Source organism: Schistocerca gregaria, chromosome 3 (genome assembly GCF_023897955.1).
Source record: "Schistocerca gregaria isolate iqSchGreg1 chromosome 3, iqSchGreg1.2, whole genome shotgun sequence".
Taxonomy (NCBI): Eukaryota; Metazoa; Arthropoda; class Insecta; order Orthoptera; family Acrididae; genus Schistocerca; species Schistocerca gregaria.
The window spans coordinates 346,225,876-346,252,131 of record NC_064922.1 but is presented as its reverse complement, the minus strand read 5'-3'; the positions used below and the strand labels follow the sequence as shown (position 1 = coordinate 346,252,131).

The 26,256-nt window shown below is 39.2% G+C and overlaps 1 protein-coding gene across 1 annotated transcript in view; it reads left to right on the top strand.

Annotated features, from left to right (window-relative positions):
* The window catches only part of LOC126354187 (potassium voltage-gated channel subfamily KQT member 4), a 969,743-nt gene that overhangs the window by 828,870 nt on the left and 114,617 nt on the right, over nucleotides 1-26,256 (top strand). The window contains exon 13 of the mRNA XM_050003638.1: nucleotides 18,108-18,256. Coding sequence (XP_049859595.1) covers nucleotides 18,108-18,256 — 149 coding nt within the window. The remainder of the gene's footprint in view (nucleotides 1-18,107; nucleotides 18,257-26,256) is intronic.

Here is a 26,256-nt window from a genome sequence, read left to right as displayed (position 1 = left end):
TCGTATAAAATTTTGTAAATGACGTCATTGTAGCCGTCTATTTTAAAATAATTTGTAAAACCCATTATTGCAGTTTCGACCGTTTGGCCTCTATCTTGAGGAAATAATTGCCGTTAAGTATATGTCAAAACCTAAAAATCATCTGACGTGACATGACAGACCAGCTAGTTTCATCGCATTGTGTTTGTGATATGACTTCTTATGTGTATTGGACTCGTTGAACTGCATTGCAAGTATATTGTTCGTATTTTTCTTGGTTTTTGTTCGCATATTGTGCGGAATAAATGATTGTATATTTGTTTTGCTTCATATAAAACAGAAGCTGGTTTCATCACATGGTGTTCTGTAGACACATGTAGCCCCTCCTCCATACTGCCTATGAGCTCATGAGCTCGACTTCATTGCATTGTATTATAGGATATGAACTTATTATATGCAAATGTACTTTATTTTTGTTTCTCGTACTTTGTTAGATTTAATGGAGAACTCCAAGTTAGCGTCTTTTGACGGAATTGGTCACTAATACTACAAATCATATCAGTGGCAAGAAGCAACTCCACTCAATGCAGAAATACGTACAGATTCCACGACAAGATATTATGAAGTTTAGTGCCATTTCTGTCAAATGCTCTTAGCATGAAGTTCTCCATTAATTATGAGAATGTACGAAATATGTATGAGAACAAAAATAAAGTGGAATACAGTCAATATTCTTATACTGCGTTTAAACTATCCAGTCAATATTATGGTTGAGAGCAACACATTTACAATTCATTTCAAAGAGAGCAATAGCTTACTCTGAATAAGTCGTAATCAAGAATACGAATGATAAAACTAGCTTCTGTTTACTACAAGGAAGAAAAACAAATATTGACGATCTGAAATAACCCAATAAGACAACGAGATGATGGACTGATAAACTTGCAGGTCTCCAAGTGGCCCGACACTGAACCTATGTTGTATTACCAGAAATTCCTGTGTGAGTTTAAAACACGCTCTCCTCCCTCCCCCCCCCCCCCCCACCCATTAACAAAGTCAGTCAATCTATATGTCATTTGATTACTTCACTTGATTACAACAGTGACCGTAATTATCCAAATCCACTCTACTGTTCGCACCTGTCCTCTGCGAACTGCCTAGACCCACATGTTATGACAAACTTCGTGGCAGTATTCGGCCAGTTTACAGGATGGTGAGACACCTGGTATTCGATATCCAACCAAACAGCTGTCTGTTTCATCTCTTGTCAGCTCTGAAGAAAGGGATCATAGACATGAGAACAAATTCAGAAAGGTTAGTCAGTTTGGGGCTGAAATCACAATGTCGGCCAACCGTGGCTTCTGTGCCTGAAGCACTGAGCGGTCGGATTGCATTCCCAACACCCGCCGATCTTGTTTCCCACCACTACACCCGACATGATGAGTAGTGATGGAAGGAATTTCTATTCTTCTACTCTATTTGCCTTGGGAAAGAGTGGGATGTGATGACAGTAGAGAGGAGGCACACTGTAACAAAGATGGCTCACTACCTGTAAACTGTTATAAGATAAACAGTAAAAATACCATTTTTCGTGAACTACTAAACCTGATTGGACACCAGAGAGCAATACAAACAGTTGATTCACTGGGAAAGATTTAGATCATATCTCAGTTTTTCAGTCGTTCTGAGTTTTATTTTGTAAAAAATTTTGCTTGTTGTCACTACTCCTACCCGTTCCACAAAACTAAATTAAGTTGTCCCACCCTAGCTCAGATTCTGGGTGCACTCTCGGACACACTTGCTGCTTATTAGGGCATGGCATATGCATTGTATGTCAGTGCGAAGCAGTGGTGCATGTAGCTGGTTATTCTTTATATTATGCTGCTCATAAGGCAAAATCGCCAATGACAAAACAGACAGAAAATCCAATTTATTAAATATTTCTATAGTGCCACCCAAAATTTGGCACTGCCCTAGTTTCGGCGCCCTTGGCAAGTGCCTAATTCACGTAGTTGGTAGAGCTGGGTGAGCTCACGTTATTTATTCAGTAAAAGTTATTTTCTTGTTTACAGAGAAACTTACGCTTTAATTTCCTCATTGTTCTAATCCTATGTAGTCTATGATTTATTCAATAACTGGACTATTGTTTTTAATTATTCTTTACAAGAACGTACTTCTCCCTCAAACAGCACCATAGGACCAGTGCTGTTTTTGATATACATCACTGACTTTGCAGACAAAGGAGAAAAAGTTCATTTTGCTGGTGATAGAAATATTGTAAACGGGCTTTGCTCCAGACTGAACGCTGAAAGGCATAATTAGTCTTAAATGGTGATGATGATGATGATGACGATGACAGATAAAACACCAAAAGCTCTAGTAGAGAAAGCAGATAAAAACCTGAATAATGTTTATAATTGGTCATCAATAATAAACTTACGCTGAACATAAAGAACAGCATTAAATTCTCTTTAAAGGTGAGAAGTAATTGTATAAAATTAATATTCTCATCTGCCAGCAGCTGCCTTCTTTGGAATCAGAATTATAACATTTTTCTGGAAGTTGGCCAACAGCCTTGGCACAGTGGTAAAACCAGTTCCCATCAGATCACAGAAGTTAAGCGTTGTCAAGCTTGGTTAGCACTTGGATGAGTCACTGTCCAGGTCTGCCGAGAGCTGTTAGCAAACAGAGTACAATCATCCCTTGTGGGGCCAGTTGAGGAGCTACTTCACGGAGAAGTAGTAACACTGGTCACGAAAACTGACAACATCCTGGAGAGCGGTGTACTGACCACATGCCCCTTTGTATCACGTCTGGTGATGCCTACATGCTGCGGATGACATGGCAGCCAGTCGGTACCGTGGGACCTTCAGGCCTTCAAGACTGTTTGTACGGTGTTCGTTTGTTTGTTCTTTAAGTCTTTGAGAGTATTTTGGGTGTCCCATACATCTTCCACATAAATGGAGTAGTTTTGTGGTGGTATGTTCTCCCAAGAATCTCAGTAGCGTTGATTAGGTTAGGTTAGGAATGTCGTCTGCTCGAGGTACTTTTCTTTTACTTAGGTCCTTCATTCTTTTTCCAAATTCTTCTCATAGCATCTCATTCCCATCTCCCCATACTCATTTTATTTATTTATTTATTTATTTATGCATTTATTTTACCTGGCAAGATTAGGGCCTTCAGGCCCTCTCTTGCACCTAACCAGGCATACTCAGATTGAACGAGTTACAGTTTCTAAATAACATTAAGAACATTTAACGTATTATGCAGTATTGATGTCAAACGAAAAAAATTTGAGATTATAACAGTAGTACAATGATAGTATAACAATAAAAATAATTATAACAATCAACAATAATAATGATAATAATAATGATAATAGTAATAATAATAATAATAATAATAGTGACTAAGTATATGAAAGTAAACATACATTTCTTTTGTGAATGTCAGTTAGTTGGGAATTTTCTCGTTATATTCTTGCAGCTTGTGAGTTATTCTCATCGAGCAGAGACATAAGACGATAGAATGGGGTGAAAGAGATATATAAGAGGTAGATAGGTTAGAGGAAGAGAAAAAGAATGGTAAAATTCGAAGCTGTGATGGAGAGAAGAAAGAAAGAGATGTTAGGGGCACAACAATGGTGGCTATACCGTCCCTAATATGTAAGTTTTGAGTTCCCTCTTGAATGTTGAGTAGTTCTGGGTAAGACGCAGATCACAGGGGAGTGCGTTCCATAGTCGTATGGCTGAGATGGAGAATGACACGGAGAAAGATTTTGTGTTATGTAAAGGTACAGCCAAGATGATAGACGTATCCGATCTGGTATTGCGATTGTGGAATGATGATAGATGTTTAATGTGAGAAGATAAGTATTGGGGGCACCAGTGGCTAAGAAATCGATGAAGTAAGCACATCGTGTGGAGATCGCGTGCCTTATGTGGGCGTATCCAACCTAGCTGGGAGTATGAAGGACTGATATGATCATACAACCGAATATTGCACACGTATCTGACGCAAGCATTCATCACTAGCTCGAGGCATCTAGAATTTTCACTATTTGTGCCGTGTTGAACTACATCGCAGTAGTAAAGATTAGGCAAGACTAGTGTTTGGACTAATTTTTGTTTAACATGGGTTGGAAATATTTTTCTAAATTTTTTAATTGCATGTAGGGAGGAGAGCGATTTCCGGCAAGCTGTGACTGTTTGTTCTTCCCAGTTTAGGTGTTCATCCAAGATTATTCCAAGGTCTTTTATTGTTTTTTGGTATGGTAGTTGGGTACCATTGAGGAGTATTTTAGGGACCGTTTCGCGAAAGTACCGGCTGATTAACTTTGGATGAGATATAAGTGTGACCTGGGATTTCTTGGGGTTTAGTTTCAGACCTAGGTTCTGTGCCCATCGAGAAACAGAACAAAGATCTGCGTTCATACTCGCTACTGCGCCAGCAATGTTTTTGGGGCTTGCACTTATGTACAGTTGGATGTCGTCAACATATAGATGGTATCTGCAGGAGTGAATCACTGAAGAAATATCATTAATATACAGTGAGAAGAGTAGTGGACCAAGGACGGAGCCTTGGGGAACTCCAGAGTGCACGCTTTTCCATGATGACTTTTCCGACCCACAAACGACTTGTTGACTTCTGTTTTTGAGGTAGCTGTCGAACCAGTGTATTGCGCTGATTGAGAAATTCAGCTGTTTCATTTTAATTAGTAATATATCGAAGTCAACTGTGTCAAAAGCCTTGCTAAAGTCAAGCAGTGTTAGGATAGTAGCTTCACGTCTGTCCATAGCATGTTTAATGTCATCAGTTACTTTGATTAATGCAGTTGCTGTACTATGGTGCTTTCGAAAGCCTGACTGATATTCGTCATGGATGTTATGAGTTTTGAGGTAATCCGTCAGCTGTTCATGGACGATGTATTCTAGGGCTTTAGATATTGCAGGTAGTATGCTGATCGGCCTGTAGTCACCTGGCGACTTAGGGTTGTCAGTCTTGGGTATAGGCTGGATTAAACTTTGCTTCCACTCAGTAGGATATATACTACTGACAAGAGACAGGTTGAAGATGTCAGTGATAACTGGAATAATAGTGGCTACGACGTTTTTAATCATGCCAATGCTCACTCCATCATTTCCTACTGCCTCGGAAGAGATTCTCATAATTGCCTTGTGTACTGTGCCGGTAGTGACATGTTTTAGGAAAAACTTGTCTCTCAAGAGATTGATATCTTGGGGCAGGTAATTTGTCGCTGCGTGGCAGATTACAGCTGTTGAGAAGAAATCGTTTAATTCTTCTGCAGACGCTTGATAAACAGCGTCATATCTTCGCTTCCCTATACCGAAACTGCGCAGCTTTTTCCACAGTGCAGCAGGTTTTGATATGCCGCATACGACAGAGGGGGCATGTCTGATTTTGGCATTTCTCACGCTTTGCTTCGTTCTGTTTCGGAGTTTCCTATAAGCTTCGTACGCCTCGGGAGTTGGGTTACGCTTGAAGGCCCTGTGTGCAGCATCACGTTTATTCATTAACTGGCGTAATGCAGTGGTGAGCCATGGAGCAGGAGCTCTCTTTACCTTGACAGTGCGTTGAGGAGCATGTTTATCATACAGTGCAATAATTTTGCTACATAATTGCCGAATTTTTCCGTCTAAAGTCGGTTCATTGCTTATATCATGCCAAGGGATGTCTGAGCAATCCTTTTGAAGAGCGTCATGGTTAACATTATTTAAGTTTCTGTAGGTTACCAAGTGAGATTTTTCTTTGGTAGTATGCACTGAGTAATTTAAGAATATCACGTCATGAGCAGAGAGTCCCGGAGCGGATGTCTGATTGGCGCGGATTATTTTATCTGGTCGCTTTGTTGCTATTATATCTATGAGTGTGTGGCTGTGTGACGTGTGATGAGTTGGGTCCAGCGGTGTTAAACTCATATCATTGGAGTGGAACAGTCGCCTTAGTTTTTCGGCAGAGGGAGATTTTAACTGTAAGTCGATGTTTGTGTCGCCCATAATGATTATGTGTTCATACTGTGTCACGAGTGAGGACAGGGCAGACTGAAAGGAGGACATGGCACCGACGTTTGGAGGTTTATAGATTACTCCAATTAGCAGTTTCTGATTTGATGTATTTATTTCGAAAAATAAGAACTCTGCTTCTCCTTCGCCCTTTGCATCCGATGTGCATAGTACAGTAGGTGTCAGATCAGAGCGAACATAGGCACCCACACCACCCCCGCGTCGTGTTTCACGATCTGCCCTTAGGAGAGAGTAACCAGCGATTCGGATAGCGTCGGAAGAAATGTTTGGTTTCAACCAAGTTTCAGAGACGAGGATAATGTGGAACAGCGATTGGCAGAACAGGTCACAGAACTCGTCGAAGTGAGCCGTTAGCGACTGCGCGTTCGCGTGGGCAACAAAGAGCCCGCCGCCGGAACTGGACCGTCCCATTGTGGCCGCCTGTAGGACCGAGCGCGCTCCGTTTACCTGCTGGCCGGAAGAGGGACAAAAGCTGGATTTTGTGGGGGAAAACATGTTTACAGGTGTCCAAGGTCGTGACTGACTCAAGCGTCAGCGAATTGATTAAGAATGTAGGGAAGTCTGCAAAGAGAAAGAAAGTCTTGTTGCTAGGTAGTTCGCATGCTAGGGGTGTGGGCCAACATCTGCAGGATGAATTAGGGTTGGATTACCAGGTCACAAGTTTTTTCAAACCTTGTGCTGAACTTGGGCAGGTTACAGAGGATTTAGGTTCACTATGTAAAGGTTTTACTAAGGAAGACACCGTGGTTATTGTGGGTGGGCCGGGCAACAGTATTGACAGAGATCCGGGGTACAGCATAAAGTGTGACCTGGCAAAGATTGCATCGGCATCGAATCATACCAGTGTTGGGTTTGTGTCGGTTCTGGAGCGCCACGACCGACCTCATTTGACCTCTTCTGTCAGGAGAGTTAATTTGGAGTTGGAACGGCTACTTGGATCTGGTGCAGGGTCACACATTGGTGTGGTTCCTGTTGATTCACTCTGTAGGTGGGACTATACTAGACATGGCCTACACCTCAACAGGAAAGGGAAGGGTAAACTGGCTGGGCTGATAGCAGGAAATTTAAAGGGGGGAGGAACTACATCTCATGGTGGAAACTCTTTTTTAGTGTAAGATCAGTGTCCAGTGGGAAACTCAGCCAGGCAAGTACTAAAGAGGTTAAAAAAGTTCAAGATACTCACAAAAGTAAAGTGAAAAATAATGTTAGTATATTTCATCAAAATATTGGGGGATTGAAGAATAAAAGTACTAAAGATGTTAAAAAAGTTCAAGATACAAAAGTAAAGTGAAAAATACTGTTAGTATATTTCATCAAAATATTGGGGGATTGAAGAATAAAATTGATGAGCTTCTGCTTTGTTTAGAAGATATAGAAACCAAGAATGTAATAGATATACTATGCCTGTCTGAGCATCACATTGTCACTGATATGCAAAAGGTTAGCATCAATGGGTACAAATTAGCTGCACATGTAAGTAGAGATAATATGATGAGAGGAGGAGTTGCCATATATGTCAAAAGCTTCCACAGTGCAAAAAATTTAGAAACTAAAAAATTTTGTGTAGAGCAACATATGGAAGCATGTGCCACTGAACTTAAACTAAATGATGGCACTTTCATAATTGTAACAGTGTATAGGTCCCCCTCAGGGAATTTCCAGCTATTTCTAGAAAACTTTGATGCTTTGTTGTGCTATCTGTCAGACAGGGGGAAGCAAATTATCATTTGTGGGGATTTCAATGTTGATTCCCTGAAAGAGTGTAATAGGAAGAATGACCTTTTAGTATTACTCAGTTCTTTCAATTTGAGCTCCGTCATTGATTTTCCTACTTGGATAACAAAGAACAGCAGTACATTGATAGATAACTTTTTTATAGACCAAGATAAGTTTAAGGACATTAATGCTTATCCTGTTGAGAATGGTCTTTCAGATCATAGTGCACAGCTTGTTACAGTACATGACATAGCTCCATGCAGTATAATAAATCAGACTTTCAAAGCAGTGCGTTCAATTAACAATATAAATATTGCAAACTTTAGGGAAAGCCTACAGCAGCTAGACTGGGATGAAGTGTATAAGGAACCCGATGCAAACTTGAAATATAACTTATTTCACAATACATTTTTAAGGGTATTTGAAAATTGTTTTCCCAAGAAAATAGTTAAACATAATTCCAAGAAAACATATAAAAAACCTTGGCTAACTAAAGGAATAAGAATATCTTGCAACCGTAAAAGAGAACTGTATCTAACAGCAAGAAGGAGTACTGACCCCGAAATTGTTCAATATTATAAAGACTATTGTGCGGTACCAAGAAAAGTTATTAAAAAGTCCAGAAGCATATGTATCATGTCTGAGATCAGTAACTCTGATAATAAAATTAAAGCAATTTGGAATATTATTGAAAGGGAAACAGGGCAACCAAGAGCACAGGAAGACTTTAGTGCAATAAAACTGAATGACAAGTGCACTAACAAACAATCAGAAATTGAAAATATTTTGAATAATCATTTTTTAAATGTTGTGGAGAAAATAGGATCTAGATCTTCACTAGAAGAGTCAAGGCTATTAATAGAAGAGGCCATACCTGTGCAGTTTGAAACAACTGTAATTCCACCAACCTCTCCCTCTGAAATCAGTAAAATAATAAACTCACTGAAAAGTAAAAGCTCTTACTGAATTGATGGCATTTCCAGCAAAGTACTTAAAGCTTGTTCCCCACAGATAAGTAGGATTCTCAGCCACGTATATAATAGCTCTTTGGAGCAGGGTGTTTTCCCTGATAGACTGAAATATGCCATTGTAAAACCATTGCATAAAAAGGGGGATACGTCGGATGTCAACAACTACCGCCCAATCTCTCTTCTGACAGCTCTATCAAAAATTTTTGAGAAAGTAATGTATTCAAGAGTAGCCTCCCATATTTGTAAAAATAAAGTACTAACAAAATGTCAGTTTGGTTTTCAGAAAGGCTTTTCAACAGAAAATGCTATATATGCTTTCACTGATCACATATTAAATGCTCTGAATAACCGGACATCACCCATTGGTATTTTTTGTGATCTCTCAAAGGCCTTTGATTGTGTAAATCATGGAATTCTTTTAGATAAGCTAAATAATTATGGTTTGAGTGGGGCAGTGCACAAATGGTTTAATTCATACTTAACTGGAAGAATGCAGAAAGTTGAAATAAGTGGTTCGTGTAATGTTAAAACAACAGCTGATTCCTCAAACTGGGGTGCTATCAAGCACGGGGTCCCACAGGGTTCGGTCTTAGGTCCTTTACTGTTCTTGATATACATTAATGACTTACCATTCCACATTGATGAAGATGCAAAGTTAGTTCTTTTTGCTAATGATACAAGTATAGTAATAACATCCAAAAACCAAGAACTAAGTGATGTAATTGTAAATGATGTTTTTCACAAAATTATTAAGTGGTTCTCAGCAAACGGACGCTCTTTAAATTTTGATAAAACACAGTATATACAGTTCCGTACAGTAAATGGCACAACTCCAGTAATAAATATAGAATTTGAACAGAAGTCTGTAGCTAAGGTCGAATTTTCAAAATTTGTAGGTGTGTCCATTGATGAGAGGTTAAACTGGAAGCAACACATTGATGGTCTGCTGAAACGTCTGAGTTCAGCTACGTATGCTATTAGGGTTATTGCAAATTTTGGTGATAAGAATCTCAGTAAATTAGCTTACTATGCCTACTTTCATTCACTGCTTTCGTATGGCATCATATTCTGGGGTAATTCATCGTTGAGTAGAAAAGTATTCATTGCACAAAAACGTGTAATCAGAATAATTGCTGGAGCCAACCCACGGTCATCCTGCAGACATCTATTTAAGGATCTAGGGATCCTCACAGTAACCTCACAGTATATATATTCCCTTATGAAATTTGTTGATAATAATCCAACCCAATTCAAAAGTAATAGCAGTGTGCATACCTATAACACCAGGAGAAACGATGATCTTCACTATGCAGGGTTAAATCTGACTTTGGCACAGAAAGGGGTAAATTATGCTGCCACAAAAGTCTTTGGGCACCTACCAAACAGCATCAAAAGTCTGACAGATAGCCAACTAACATTTAAAAATAAATTAAAAGAATTTCCAGATGACAACTCCTTCTACTCATTGGCTGAATTTTTAGATATAAACTAAGTAAAAAAAACTTAATCATTAGTGTCATGCAATATTTTGTGTAATGTAATTTCTTGTACAGACATCTTTTATTAACCTGACACGTTCCACATCATTACGAAGTGTCGTATTCATGATCTATGGAACAAGTATTAATCTAATCTAATCTAATCTAATCTACTTGAGGACACAAAACGTCTTTCGATTCGTCTGATGCTTTTGACGATGTATTCTTGACGTTACGTTGTGATACTATCTGGAGTCACTTCATCAGGGAATCTGTGAGGATCATCTTCTAATAGGAGTACCTAACGCACAAAAACAGTTCCTACAGTGTCTAATTTGCAAATACACTTTACCCTGGTTCTCTACACTGAACTCAGGTTGTTTGTACTGAGATAGAACAGGCGTTTCCTTGGCACCATTGTTGTGAAAAAAAGCAACTCGTCATGTGTTTTTACAAGAACTTCACCCTTTTCAGTTCCAACTATCACAGCAGAATTAATATTAGTTGTTGGTATCTTTGAGTCATTAGAAGTTAGTAGTTTCATAAGTATTGGGAATACTGCGCTTCTGCAGCTGCCACGCAATATAATAGCATGTCCTGCGAAATTATTCAGAAATTTTACTCTAATCTCAGTGTCTGGAAAAGATGTTACAGTTTTTTCTGTTTCCCTGTATTTCCATGCACTTTTGCAGTCACTCTTGTAATGTTATATGCTTTAGTAAGATAGTTCAGCTTTTTAATTTTGGTCTGGTGACCAAAAATAACAATGAAAGAAAAACAATCGCACATCAAAAAAATAATTAATGTAAAGTAATGAATATTTCAAGTACACTAATGAAATTTCTAGAATATGTTTCTCTGGGTTTAAGTGATTAACATTTCAAGATCAAAGGCAGTTCTGGCGATCGAGCAGTCCAAGGCAACTACACTGCTGGCCATTAAAACTGCTACACCACTAAGATGACGTGCTACAAACGCGAAATTTAACCGACAGGAAGAAGATGCTGTGATATGCAAATGATTACCTTTTCAGAGCATTCACACAAGGCTGGCGCCGGTGGCGACACCTACAACGTGCTGACACGAGGAAAGTTTCCAACCGATTTCTCATACACAAACAGCAGTTGACAGGAGTTGCCTGGTGAAAAGTTGTGTAAGGAGGAGAAATACGTACCATCACGTTTCCGATTTTGGTAAAGGTCGGGTTGTAGCCTATCAAGATTGAGGTTTATCGAATCGGGACATTGCTGCTCGCGTTGGTCGAGATCCAATGACTGTTAGCAGAATATGGAATCGGTGGGTTCAGGAGGGTAATACGGAACGCCATGCTGGATCCCAACGGCCTCGTATCACTAGCAGTCGAGATGACGCATCTTATCCGCATGGCTGTAACGGATTGTGCAACCACGTCTCGATCCCTGACTCAACAGATGGCGACGTTTGCAAGACGACAACCATCTGCACGAACAGTTCGACGACGTTTGTAGCAGCATCGACTATCAGCTCGGAGACCATAGCTGCGGCTACACTTGACGTTGCATCACAGGCAGGAGCGCCTGCGATGGTGTACTCAACGACGAACCTGGGTGCACGAATGGCAAAACGTCATTTTTTCGGATGAATCCAGGTTATTTTTACAGCGTCCTTATGGTCGCATCCGTGTTTGGCGACACCGCGGTGAACGCACATTTGAAGCGTATATTCGTCATCGCCATACTGGCGTATCGTCCGGCGTGATGGTATGGGGTGCCATTGGTTACACTTCTCGGTCACCTCTTGTTCGCATTGACGACACTTCGAACAGTGGACGTTACATTTCAGATGTGTTACGACCCGTGGCTCTACCCTTCATTCGATCCCTGCGAAACCCTACATTTCAGCAGGATAATGCACGACCGCATGTTGCAGGTCCTGTACGGGCCTTCCTGGATACAGAAAATGTTTGACTGCTGCCCTGGCCAGCACGTTCTCCAGATCTCTCTCCAATTGAAAACGTCTGGTCATTGGTGGCCGAGCAACTGTCTCATCACAATACGCCAGTCACTACTCTTGATGACCTGTGGTATCGTGTTGAAGCTGCATGGGCAGCTGTACCTGTACACGCCATCCAAGCTCTGTTTGACTCAATGCCCAGGCGCATCAAGGCCGTTATTATGGTCAGAGGCGGTTGTTCTGGGTACTGATTTCTCAGGATCTATGCACCCAAATTGCGTGAAAATGTAATCACATTTCAATTCTAATATAATGAATACCCATTTATCATCTGCATTTCTTCTTGGTGTAGCAATTTTAATGGGCAGTAGTGTACGTCGACACTCTGTAGAGTAGTTTGGGTTACAACAGCGGTAGGTGGGCGAATGTTACCTTGTTGAAAAATGCCCTCCAGAATGTTGTTTACTAACGGCAGCGAACATATTGAATCACCAGACTGACGTACAATTTTGCAATCAGGATGAGTGGGATAACCACGACAGTGCTCCTGCTGTCATATGAAAAGCGACCCAGACCATAACTCTTCGTGTAGGTCCAGTGCGTCTAGTTTGTCTGCAGGCCCACAATGGGCCTCCTTCTAACCAACACAGGGCCATCATTGGCACTGAGGCAGAACCAGCTTTCATCAGAAACACAACAGATCTCGACACTACCCTTCAGTGAGCTCTCTCTTGATACAATTTGAGTCGCAAATGGCAGTGTTACGTCAGTGGAATGCATGCCACAGGTCGTTTCGCTCAGATCTGTCCTGGACGTAACCGTTTTGTAACAGTTCGTTGAGTCATTTCGGTGCCAAATGCTGCTCGAATTGGTGCTGCAGATGTAGCACAATGCACCAGAGCAATATGTGAAACACGATGGTCTTACGTCCCGGTAGTGCGAAGTTACCATCCGCAACCCAGCCTTCTTGCGACCATACGTTCTCGTGACCACCGCTGCAATTATGTACAGTGGCGACATTCCTGCCAAGTCCTTCTGGAAAATTGCAGAAGGAACATCCAGCCCTGTCACATGACCTCGTTCAAGCTCAGTGAGGTTTTGGTAAAGGTTTCTTTGTCGTCTTAAATGCGTTCTTGACTAACATCAACTCACAGCCTCCAGTCTCAAAGGTAGCTAGTTCTCACGAGCGTTACAGCATGTATTTAAGCAAACCTGATTTACGTCTTTATGTGTGGTCCGAAATTTTAATAGATATCATCCTTCGATTTTGAAACACAACTACCAACTTTCATTATGTTCCACAGCACCGTCTTGCTGATGCGATATTTTCCATCAGTGTTGGTGGTTTTGCAGACTATCTTACCTTTTAACATATAAAGCGTATATGCACTTTTCCTTTCTGTTGTTTTTTTGTTTTGTTTTTTGGAACTAGATGTTAATGTAGAACCTGAGGTCAGGCAGCAAAGTTGGCCTAAAATAACTTGATCGAATGTTTTGACATTGTCATGGAATGATCTTTTTCAGCACATTTGAGAAATGTAATTAACAGAAAATAAGTGACAGCGTTTTCTTTGCATCCACAGCCAGTTTCTAGAAACTTCACCACAAGGCTACGATCGTTTTGAACAACACAAATATCAACAGTTATCAATTGTGGTTACGATTTTTCACCATAGTTCTCATCAGTTACCTCCTGAATGTGTTGACTTCCTTCTATTTCAACTATAACTTCGCCAATATTAACGAGATTTCCCAAGTTACTTACTTTTCTTTTCAAATGAATTTCTGAATGGTTAACTGATTCTTGTTGTTTAGACAGGTTTTCATCTTCATTTTCGTCAACACTGCTTAAACACCTTTCCGAAAAATAATATGTGTATGTATTATAATCATATCACTGAAATTATTGTAATAATAGAAACCTACCTTACTTAATAATCTCTAAAACCTTATCTTCACTCATTTCTACGAGACATACATCAGTCAGTCGTAGGTAGACATGTAAAATTTTATGGTCACTTTTAATTTTAACGTGACACTCAGCAAACAAGTCAGAGAGAAAGGCAATGAGATGTGTTGGTCCACTAATTGAGTTGCAGTTGTTTGCATGGTTATCAATACTTGTTTACAGTAGTGTGGATATTTAAAATAAATAACAATTCATAATGACCAACCCTTAAAGAGAAATGCACAGAGCTAGAATTTGAATATTGGGAATGTTAAGGACTTGTAAACCTAGGAAGGAAAAGGGACCTATAGGCAGGACAGGCAGGATTCTTATCAAGGAACTTTCTTCTGTTAAGAGAAACCAGTAATAGTTGCCTCAGTTTCCGCAAGAATTCAGGTAAGACTAGTTTTCAAAGTAATGCGCATAAGCTACGTGCTTTAATGAAAAGTGATCTTTTGCCAGCCTACTGTTTGTCCATGATAAGTTGGTGATTAGCGCGGTGGCTGTCGGGAATGGCCGTGCCCCAGCATCATGGCTGCCAAAGGGATAAGAGGGGTGAGGGGAAGGCAGGTCGGCTGTTTGCAGCAGTGCTTCCGATGTTCAATGCTTAACACGCAATTGCAGGAAGCACTCGCGGAAGTCACACTTCCATCGGATCGGAAATCACCTAATTTTTTGACATTCATGCTGACGAGTTCTATCTATAACTTATATAGCATTTATTTATATCTCGAAAACAACAAAAACTGAATGTACGACTTACGACAATGTAAGTAAAAGTAAAAAACTGATTTTTGAAGTCTATTTGCACATTGCATTTATTAAACTCAGGCAGCGGTATAGTCTACAAGGTGTAAACAATTGTGCCTGGAAAACTGTCATGTTCACTAAAGATCGCTGCCATTTGTGTTTATTTAAAGGTCATCAACACTTGAGGGCATGGTATTGATGATAACTTCATAAATGGCCATTTCCATTATTCCATTTCGTATCCAGAACTCTTGCTCCAGCTGCTGCACATTCCTGCAGTAACCCTGCCAGTCCGGCGTAGTAACTGAAACTAAAGCAGCTTGAACAAAATTCTGCAATCTTTCCTTCGACATGTCACCAGCTATATTGTTCTCCCTGAAATTGTGTTTGACTTTAGTCTATGCCAATTCTGTGGGATTTAGATCGCAGCTGTAGGGCGGTAAATGCACAGTTTGTGGCCTATGCTCTCAGCGATTTTATCCACGATGAATACCTTAACGGATTGTTTATTTTCCTTTATTGTAGATAACAGTTCAGCCTTCCTCACTGGGTCGTCTCAGGTTGCTTGCCTGTCTTGCAACCATGCAACCACTGTTACGTTGTAATCCTGAAATAATATTTATTAGGCTTTCTGTCGAACTTCCTGCTGTGGTATGGCGCACTACCCAGTCACAGAATTGGGTGGAATATTACGAACGACATATCAGCAACCCCCCCCCCCCCCCCCCCTCCCAACTACGTCCGATAGTTTTATAAAATTCAAGAAGTTCGCTAGCTAGTGGAAGCGGTTTCTTGCATGAAACTTTAAGGCAAATTAAAACTGTGTGCCAGATCGGGGTCCCAGGTTAGAATCTCGGCCCGGCACGCAGCTTTATTTTGTAAGGACGTTGGAAAGCAGTGCACACTCCGCTGTGGGATGAAAAGTCGTTCTAGTTTCTTGCATCTTGTTGCAAATACTTACCGAACTTGTCTTTCGTGGAAGTTCTTCTCAGGCTTACATAAGTTGTGTGTGTTCAGTACCGGCGTGGAAGTATCATTGTCAAAAATGGGAATGGCACAAAAACAGATGGTCCGAAACAAATGTATTGTTGGAACCCCAAACACACACACAATTGGCACCACCAGTCAAGGAATTGTGAATTGAGTTTACCGATCAATTTGTTTCACCAGAAACAAAAGTAGAACGGCAGTACAGACGTCTTTAAATTTTAGCTGTTTTTTTTTTTTTTTTAATATTATCGTAAACATAAATCCATTACATTTGTGATCTTTCTTGCAAAAACCGAAGAGTAGTTAAATAGCAGTCTTTTGATGAGATACCGCGCCGCATTTTTGTTTCCTGTTATCGAATACTTGATTATACAATAGAAAAGAAATGTTCGAAATTTGGATTAGGTTTTAATCTAAGTGAATTCAACTGAATAGTGTTTCTTGGCAACGTCAATAAGTACTCCTCTAATACATTTTTTCTGTTGTTTTTTTTTAATTTTGTGTTTCTTCACGATTTTTATTCATCAATAATAATGCAACAACAGCGAAATAACTGCCCTTCTGTAACATGTCCTTGCGGTGAGTTCCTGAAATAAACTTGACCCAGTGATCTGAAGAAGTAAAACTGAGGAAGTTTTTGTTCTAATATAAAGCCGTCAGCACGTACTATTTAAGTTATTTGCTACTTGGCCCGTGTCTTTTGTAACACTTCGCATTCAGGGCTAGCTTGACGTTGGCGGCGCTACGAGACAAATGAATATCTTCAAGTAATGCAGATTTTCTCTGCTTCTAGTAGCACTAGCGAAATCGTGAAGTTATCGATATTAAAATCAAGCAATGATCTATATCTACATGTAATTCGGTGACACAGCCAGGCATTTCGTTTTTGTATACCTAAAAATGTGCTATACCTTTAATATAACGATCATTTTCAACATTTCGAAACAGGATGACGTATAGAAATATGGATCACTCATGTCCAACGTAATTTACGTTCCATGGCGGTCATTTAACTCATGACCATGAAGGAAATAAAATAGAAGTCTTGTCCTTATACTTTGCAATTATATAGCGTAAAATTATGCAATTATACTTCAAAATCTGCTGCAAACAATAAAAACTGACTACTATCAAAGTCATATGATTAAAATTTAGTGTAAAACAGGTATAGTAAAAAAAAAGTGGTAGGGTTTTGGGAGCTCTGTGGTCCACCGTTTTAGCCCAGCTTGACCACATCAGCTTACAATATGAAGTAAACAACGACAGTTGTAGTAAGCTATTGGTACTACCAGTTGTCTTTACAATTATACTTCTCCTATAATTTATCTGTACGTATTTGCTCCCTGTGAGCCCTCAGGTATTCTCAGTGTTATTGATTAATAATATTCTTCTGGGTTTACAACTGTGTTATTATTTCCAGTATGGGGTGTACCCACACATTTTACAACATTGTGTTCTGCATACAGCAGTGGAACATTTCAAAGATAATGAGTGCATCAACATGAAAATACACCATGTCATAAAGTAGCATCTGTGAGGAAATGATTTGTGGGCAGTAATATCTCCGAAATGGAGTGGCCTTTCCAGGATCCAACCTGAACCCAGTGAGATGAGTCAAAACACCAGCTTCACTCCAGATCCCAGAGTCAACATGACTATCTTCACCGGTAACAGCTTTTGAGGAACAATTCTTCCACAGACTTTCAGACACCTCTTTGAAAGTGTCCCTGATAGAGTTCAAGCTGTCATAAAAGTGAACTTTTATGATAGCCTGAACTCTAACTCTGTTTTCAAGTTGGATCCTGAGCAGGCCAGTCCATTTCAGGGATGTTACCCACTACAATCAATTACCTCATAGTAGCTACTTTATGACATGGTTCATTGTCATGCTGATATGAACAGTCACAATCTCATAAATGTTCCACTGTTGTATGCAGAACACAATGCAATAAAATGTGTTCATGTTCTTCGGCATTTAGTGCTTTCTTAAACAAAGCAAGGGGCAACTCCCTAACCCCAAATAACACAACCATACTGCAACACCATATAGGATACTTTGGATTAAAATGGGCATCTGTGAACAGTTGATTCACAAAGTTGGAAATTATACTCATAGAAATGTTGTTTACTAATGACAATGGTTATGGTAAATAGTCATACCTGTACTCCATTTTTATGTATGTACAAAAATTTGTTAGTTGTGTGCTGTGCAATTTCAAGGGCGTTTGATGCTGAACATTGTTCCTAATAAACACTGCACTTACAAATGTTTACTAACTTGTGTACTTTTTTTTTGCAGCTCCATTCCCTCACAGTACATGTCATCTGCCTTGACTGTTGAACCATATACACATGAGGGAGAAGTTGTCATTGTGGTACCTCCTCTTAATCCAAATGAAGAAGATCATGAAATAGATTTTGGCAGCCCAAAGACCACAGAAAGCACAAGTAAGTTTGTTTTCCATTCCGTGTGCAATAAGCTTGCTTCAGCTTTTAACATATCTTACAAAGGCACTGTTCTGTTTATTTTAAGCAACAGCATAATACCTAATATAAACCTGCTAAACTGCATGTTGGAAGACTTCATGAGTGAACTTCCTTCATTTGCCTTTTGAAATTGCTTTGCGTCAGTAACATGTCTTTAATGTAAATACTGTAAAATTGAGCACATAGAAACTATTTGAAATTGTTTCTACAAAAATATGTTTGTGCCAGAATTTGAGGAGCTTTCAGCTCAGTGGAAAGTGTAATGATACCAAAATAAAAGAAACACTCAGATGAAGAAGTTGACTACAAACAGTGAAGTGAACTTATAATTACACCATAATGAGGATTAAGTGTCCAACTGACCATTGTAGATACCAAGTCCAATCAAGAAGTTCACATTGTGCGTCTTTTAGTATCCAAAACATACCTCTTTTGACTGATTACTTTGTGGGAAACATGTGTCACTGGCCTCCTCATCAACCCATAACGTTCAGTGTATGGTGAGTGAGTAACTGCAACACTCTAAATTTAAATTCATATAAAGCTGTCAGATAAAATTTGAATGATTGCTGGAGGTCCCTTCTGGCACACGATGAACCTAAGAACTTGTCACCTTGATTCAAAACTTTGAAACTTAGAAGTATTAAGACTTGGGTCGAGACTGTTACGAGTACAACTGTGCCGAGGCTTAATACTGTGCATGTTTCTCACCAAGATCTTTGTATCCTGATGTATAAAGTCTTGCCTAATTTGAGTTCCTTGGAATTTAGTATTCTTGGCTAAGGGAAGGAGTATCAGCAGTTGTGAACTGATGGAACTCAGGCAAAGGCTTTAGGCTGTGGGACATGCTCAGCTATTTATATTGTGTGAAATGTGGCAAAATATATGACAACATGGACCTTAAAAATATATAATTACCACTACTAATTTTTATTTATAGTTAATAAATTTCAGAACTTCAGAAACTAAAAGTAGCTTAGTGAGATTAATTAATATCAAATGGGACAAAGTACAGCTAGTAAAAGTGTGGAAAAAATACAAAACAAAATAAAAATTAACAGTATGTTTTATTACAGAGGAAAAGAGCAGGGAGGAAATTAAGAAATAGGCTTTGCTGTAAAAGAATAAAATTCAAAACAGTATTGCCATTACTAAAGGTTACAGAGTAGTAAAACAGTGGGGAAATTTAGTCTAAGTTTTCTTGTTTACAAAAAAATCACAGTTATTGAATGAATCTCAGATAAAACAGCAAAACCTTTTTTTTAAATATATAATCATTGTTATCATAAATAGTTCACATTCAACTATAATTACAAAATGATATCTTACCTATATAATTTCTTGTCAAAATAAAGCTAAGATTTGTTTACCAAGTAGCCTAGGTCACAGCTTTAGTATAGTATGCATATACCCATTTCCACTATTGAACAAAATGGAAAGAATATCATGTAATGGTATGATCTCACTTTCATAGATGTATTTGATATGATACAATGTGCCAGAGTACTTAACTCACAATATTACATTTAATAATACTACATAGTATTAATTTTTTGTTATTCCACATAAGAGCTACTAATAATTTATAATCCCCAGTTGATGTTGTATCATTGTGCAAAATGCTTTAATTTTCATCGGTTGTGGTAGTGTACTTTTAAATGTATTTCAAGACACTGATTGGGCACCACTTGGTAACTTTTTAAAAATAGATATGTCCAATATAAGTGAACCTCTGCTATCTTCACATATGTCATTTCTTGTGTTGTGGTGGAGTACTGACATCCTACAATAAAAGTTATTGTGATGTTGCTTGATGTGTACTAAACAGTTATAGACATACAGGATCAGAACTGTCATGATATTCAACTCCTTAAGAACTCTCTGTATTACACTCATAACAGAAATCTTGTAATGCACCTGGTAGCCTTGCTTTCTCATTGAAGCATACTTTTGGATGTAGTGATTTTCCCTTAGTAGAATTCCACAAACCGGCTGGAAAACAAAGAAGGTGAAATATGCAAACAGTAAGAGCATCTCATTAGGACATCCTGTCAGTTAAGGTAATAGATAAATCACAGTAGAGGGGCTGCTGGAGAATGAACTATGTAAATATCCTATCTATAGTCGTGTTCGGTATGAAACCCATGACGTTCCACTGATTTATTGTCATGGTTGAGAATATTTAAATTAATCTGCTTTGTTTCCATATTATTTATCTGTAATACATATGCCTGAAACCAAGTACACATCTGCCTAGCTGCTGTTAGTATACATTATAGCTCATTCAGGTTGGTATAGTATCTTGAACCATTAATGTTGCACCATCTACGAACAACACTTTTTATGGGCCAACTTTGACTGCAGATAGTTTACATGCTATAAACAAAAACAATACAAAAATAGAGCCTTGTAAAGCATCGTTTATGATTGGTAATAAATCTGATCCTTGATGGTTTACACACACAAATTGCTTTCTGTTGCTCGCTACAGCTGTAGTGTGAGGAAAGCTCTTTCACCTTTGCTACAGTAGTGTCACAGTGTGGTTAGGGTGCTGTGGGGCATCATATCAGAGGGTTTCCTTAGGCCTAGTCATGCAGTACAATTTGCTGACATATTCTCAACACAACTGTGTACTTTCATTGTAATGTTCTCAACTGTTGTCACAGTAAAGAGCCCAGATTTGTAGCCATACTGTCCAGGGTAGAGTAAGTTATTATATTGGTTCATATGTTGATGCAGACAGTCTTCAATTATTTTAGAAATTATTGCCGCATCGTGAAATGGGTTGGTAATTATCAAGTGAGACAGGTGAATGGTGGTCTCTCCCTTCTTTTACTTACTGCTCCATCAAGAAATTTCCATTATTGTTACATCTCTTATAAACAGTTTCGAATCATAAATCTCTAGACGTTCTAGATAGACACGTTCAATTAATATTTTGTGTATAATAATTGTTGGAGGCATTCTGTTTTCTTTCCTCAAATGTTTAGTTACAAAATTAGCAAGACCAAAATGATCTTCAGGTCAAATTGTCTATCTTTTATCAAACAACAAAGACATCGTCCAAGATAAGACAGTTCTAAACCTTTGTAGAATTTCAGGTGATTATAAATTAGTTTGTTGTTGTTGTTGTGGTCTTCAGTCCTGAGACTGGTTTACTGGTTTGATGTAGCTCTCCATGCTACTCTATCCTGTGCAAGCTTCTTCATCTCCTAGTACCTACAGCAACCTACACTCTTCTGAATCTGCTTGGTGTATTCATCTCTTGGTCTCCCTCTACGATTTTTGCCCTCCACGCTGCCCTCCAGTACTAAAACCGAGCGAGGTGGTGCAGTGGTTAGCACACTGGACTCGCATTTGGGAGGACAATGGTTCAGTACCGTCTCCGGCCATCCTGATTTAGGTTTTCCGTGATTTCCCTAAATCGTTTCAGGCAAATGCCGGGATGGTTCCTTTGAAAGGGTACGGCCGATTTCCTTCCCAATCCTTCCCTAACTCGAGCTTGCGCTCCATCTCTAATGACCTCGTTGTCGACGGGACGTTAAACACTAACCACCACCACCACCAGTACTAAATTGGTGATCCCTTGATACCTCAGAACATGTCCTACCAACACATTCCTTCTTCTAGTCAAGTTGTGTCGTAAACTCCTCTTCTCCCCAATCCTATTCAACACCTCCTCATTAGTTATGTGATCTACCCATCTAATCTTCAGCATTCTTCTGTAGCACCACATTTTGAATGCTTCTATTCTCTTCTTGTCTAAACTATTTATAGTCCATGTTTCACTTCCATACATGGCTACACTCCATATAAATACTTTCATAAACGACTTCCTGACACTTAAATCTATACTCGATGTTAACAAATTTCTTTTCTTCAGAAACGCTTTCCTTCCCATTGCCAGTCTACATTTTATATCCTCTCTACTTCGACCATCATCAGTTATTTTGCTCCCGAAATAGCAAAATTCCTTTACTACTCTAAGTGTCTCATTTCCTAATCTAATACTCTCAGCATCACCCGACTTAATTTGACTACATTCCATTCTCCTCCTTCTGCTTTTGTTGATGTTCATCTTATATCCTCCTTTCAAGACACTATCCATTCCATTCAACTGCTCTTCCAAGTACTTTGCTGTCTCTGACAGAATTACAATGTCATCGGCGCACCTCAAAGTTTTTATTTCTTCTCATGGATTTTAATACCTACTCCAAACTTTTCTTTTGATTCCTTTATTGTTTGCTCAGTATACAGATTGAATAACATCGGGGATAGGCTACAACCCTGTCTCACTCCCTTCCCAACCACTGCTTCCCTTTCATACCCCTCGACTCTTATAACTGCCATCTGCTTTCTGCTTTCTGTACATATTGTAAATAGCCTTTCGCTCCCTGTATTTTACCCCTGCCACCTTCAGAATTTTAAAGAGAGTATTCCAGTCAACATTGTCAAAAGCTTTCTCTAAGTCTAGAATTGCTAGAAACATAGGTTTGCCTTTCCTTAATCTAGTTTCTAAGATAAGTCGTAGGGTCAGTATTCCCTCACGTGTTCCAACATCTCTACGGAACACAAACTGATTTTCCCCTAGGTTGGCTTCTACTAGTTTTTCCATTCATCTGTAAAGAATTTGCGTTAGTATTTTGCAGCCGTGAGTTATTAAACTGACAGTATGTCAACACCTGCTTTCTTTGGTATTGGAATTATTATTTCTTTTTCAAGTCTGAGGGTATTTCACCTGTCTCATACATCTTGCTCAGCAGATGGTAGAGTTTTGTCAGGACTGGCTGTCCCAAGGATGTCAGTAGTTCTAATGGAATGTTGTCTACTCCTGGGGCCTTGTTTCGACTCAGGTCTTTCAGTGCTCTGTCAGACTCTTCACGCAGTATCATATCTCCCATTTCATCTTCATCTACATCCTCTTCAATTTCCATAATTTTGTCCTCAAGTACATCGCACTTGTATAGACTGTCTATATACTCCTTCCACCTTTCTGCTTTCCCTTCTTTGCTTAGATCTGGCTTTCCATCTGAGCTCTTAATATTCATACAAGTGGTTCTCTTTTCTCCAAAGGTCTCTAATTTTCCTGTAGGCAGTATCTATCTTACCCCTAGTGAGATAAGCCTCTACATCTTTACATTTATCCCCTAGCCATCCCTGCTTAGCCATTTCGCACTTCCTGTTGATTTCATTTTTGAGACTTTGTATTGCTTTTTGCCTGCTTCATTTACTGCATTTTTATATTTTCTCCTTTCATCAATTAAATTCAATATTTCTTCTGTTACCCAAGGATTTCCACTAGCCCTCATCTTTTTACCTATTTGATCCTCTGCTGCCTTCACTACTTCATCCCTCAGAGCTACCCATTCTTCTTCTACTGTATTTCTTTCCCCCATTCCTGCCAATTGTTCCCTTATGCTATCCCTAAAACTCTGTACAACCTCTGGTTTAGTCAGTTTATCCAGGTCCCATCTCCTTAAATTCCCACCTTCAGTTTTAATCTACAGCTCGTAACCAATGGATTGTGGTCAGAGTCCACATCTGCCCCTGGAAATGTCTTACAATTTAAAACCTAGTTCCTAAATCTCTGTCTTACCATTGTATAATCAATCTGAAATCTGTCAGTATCTCCAGACTTCTTCCATGTATACAACCTTCTTTTATGATTCTTGAACCAAGTGTTAGCTATGATTAAGCTGTGCTCTGTGCAAAATTCTACCAGGCGGCTTCCTCTTTCATTTCTTACCCCCAATCCATATTCACCTACAACGTTCCCTTCTTTCCCTTTTCCTACTACCGAATTCCATTTTCGTCTCCCTTCACTATCTGAATAATTTCTTTTATTTTGTCATACATTTCTTCAATTTCTTCGTCATCTGGGTAGTTGACATATAAACTTGTACTACTGTAGTAGGCATGGGCTTCGTATCTATCTTGGCCACAATAATGCGTTCACTATGCTGTTTGTAGTAGCTTACCCGCATTCCTATTTTTTTATTCATATGTTAAACCTACTCCTGCATTACCCCTATTTGACTTTGTATTTATAACCCTGTATTCGCCAGACCAAAAGTCTTGTTCCTCCTGCCATCGAACTTCACTAATTCCCACTAGATAACTTTAACCTATCCATTTCCCTTTTTAAATTTTCTAACCTACCTGCCTGATTAAGGGATCTGACATTCCACGCTCCGATCCGTAGAACACCAGTTTTCTTTCTCCTGATAACGATGTCCTCTTGAGTAGTCCCCGCCCGGAGATCCGAATGGGGGGCTATTTTACCTCCGGAATATTTTACCCAAGAGGACGCCATCATCATTAACCATACACTAAAGCTGCATGCCCTTGGGAAAAATTACGGCTGTAGTTTCCCCTTGCTTTCACCTGTTCGCAGTACCAGCACAGCAAGGCTGTTTTGGTTAATGTTACAAGGCCAGATCAGTCAATCATCCAGACTGTTGCCCCTGAAACTACTGGAAAGGCTGCTGCCCCTCTTCAGGAACCACATGTTTGTCTAGCCTCTCAACAGATGCCTCTCCATTGTGGTTGCATGGTTGCACCTGTGGTACGGCTATCTGTATTGCTGAGGCACGCAAGCCTCCCCACCAACAGCAAGGTCCATGGTTCATTGAGGGTGGGGAGGGGGGGTTTATTATTAGTTTATTATCAGAAGAACTTGATAAAAAGTTGGGAAGAAAAGGACTCCAGCAGGAGATCGGGCATATTGATTATGAGAATTTATTACTGGGTAGAGACGTGTATTGAGAAAATTGATCATAAAATCAATATCATTGAAGCATAGGAAATGGAGCAATTATTTAACAACAGTCCCTATGCAAAGACAAAAAGATGACAGGAAGAAATTTCATGCAGAGAAAGGAGAAAAGATGAATTTTTCAAAAATGGTACGAGGAGGGTAATATAATATGCTGAATTAAACAATCCTATTCAATATTTGTTTATGAGGAGAAGTTTATATCAGGAGCTATCAGTAATGATAAAGGCAGCCCTTAAGAAAATATAATACAAATATACATTTAGCAGACATCACACTTCATCAGTAAGAGTTTAATAGCTAACCAATGGTGTGCAAAACTTGATGATGAAAGTAACTTTTGCATGATGTGCCACTGACAAGTAACATAGGTCAATGGAACTTGGACCATACTTGGAAAGAACTGCTACATTATAGTACAGAAGGTAACTGAAAGAAATATAGAATGAGACAATCAGAAATGACACTTTTATTCAAAGACAATAATTACACCAAAGTCACCCTGTAACATATCATGTTACAAACCCTCCCAAGAATACCATGTACAGTGATGAGTTTGTGGGTGGCCACAAAAGTTCAGAAACAAAGAATGTGTCAACAACTAATTAATGAATATGAAAACAAGTGACAGGATGTTTTGACGAGGAACGAACTGCTACTCTATTCATAATTTGCTTACCAACTTTCTAAAGATTTAACCATGAGTTAGAACAGCTAAATAATTATAGAAATGAAAGAAACCTTGTAATATTAATTCCTTACTTGCAGAGGAAGTAAAACCTCTAAACATATTTAGGCTGTTTTCATTTTGAGATAAGTTAATAAATCATTGAAAATGGCAGTGGCTCTTAAAAAGATTCAAGTTTGAATGGAGCATCTTCTTTGTCTTGAGGCACTCACAAACACAGAATATCCTGCCTTACCGATGGTCAAAGCTTCACCAAGTTAGAAAACTTCTGGGACAAAAAGAAAGCGGCCAGGTTTAAGGTCCAGCAGGTGACAGCAAGCTGCTTGACCACGCAGCAAGTTGGCACTGGAACTAATTTTTTTCACCCATAGACACTCTAGTGTGAGGTGCCTACTAGCTAATAAGAACCATAAGCATTCCTGCTCCAGCACATTCTGGTACATCTCCTTGGAAGATCCACTAGCTGCCATCTCACCCACTACTGCCTGTTGTCCATAG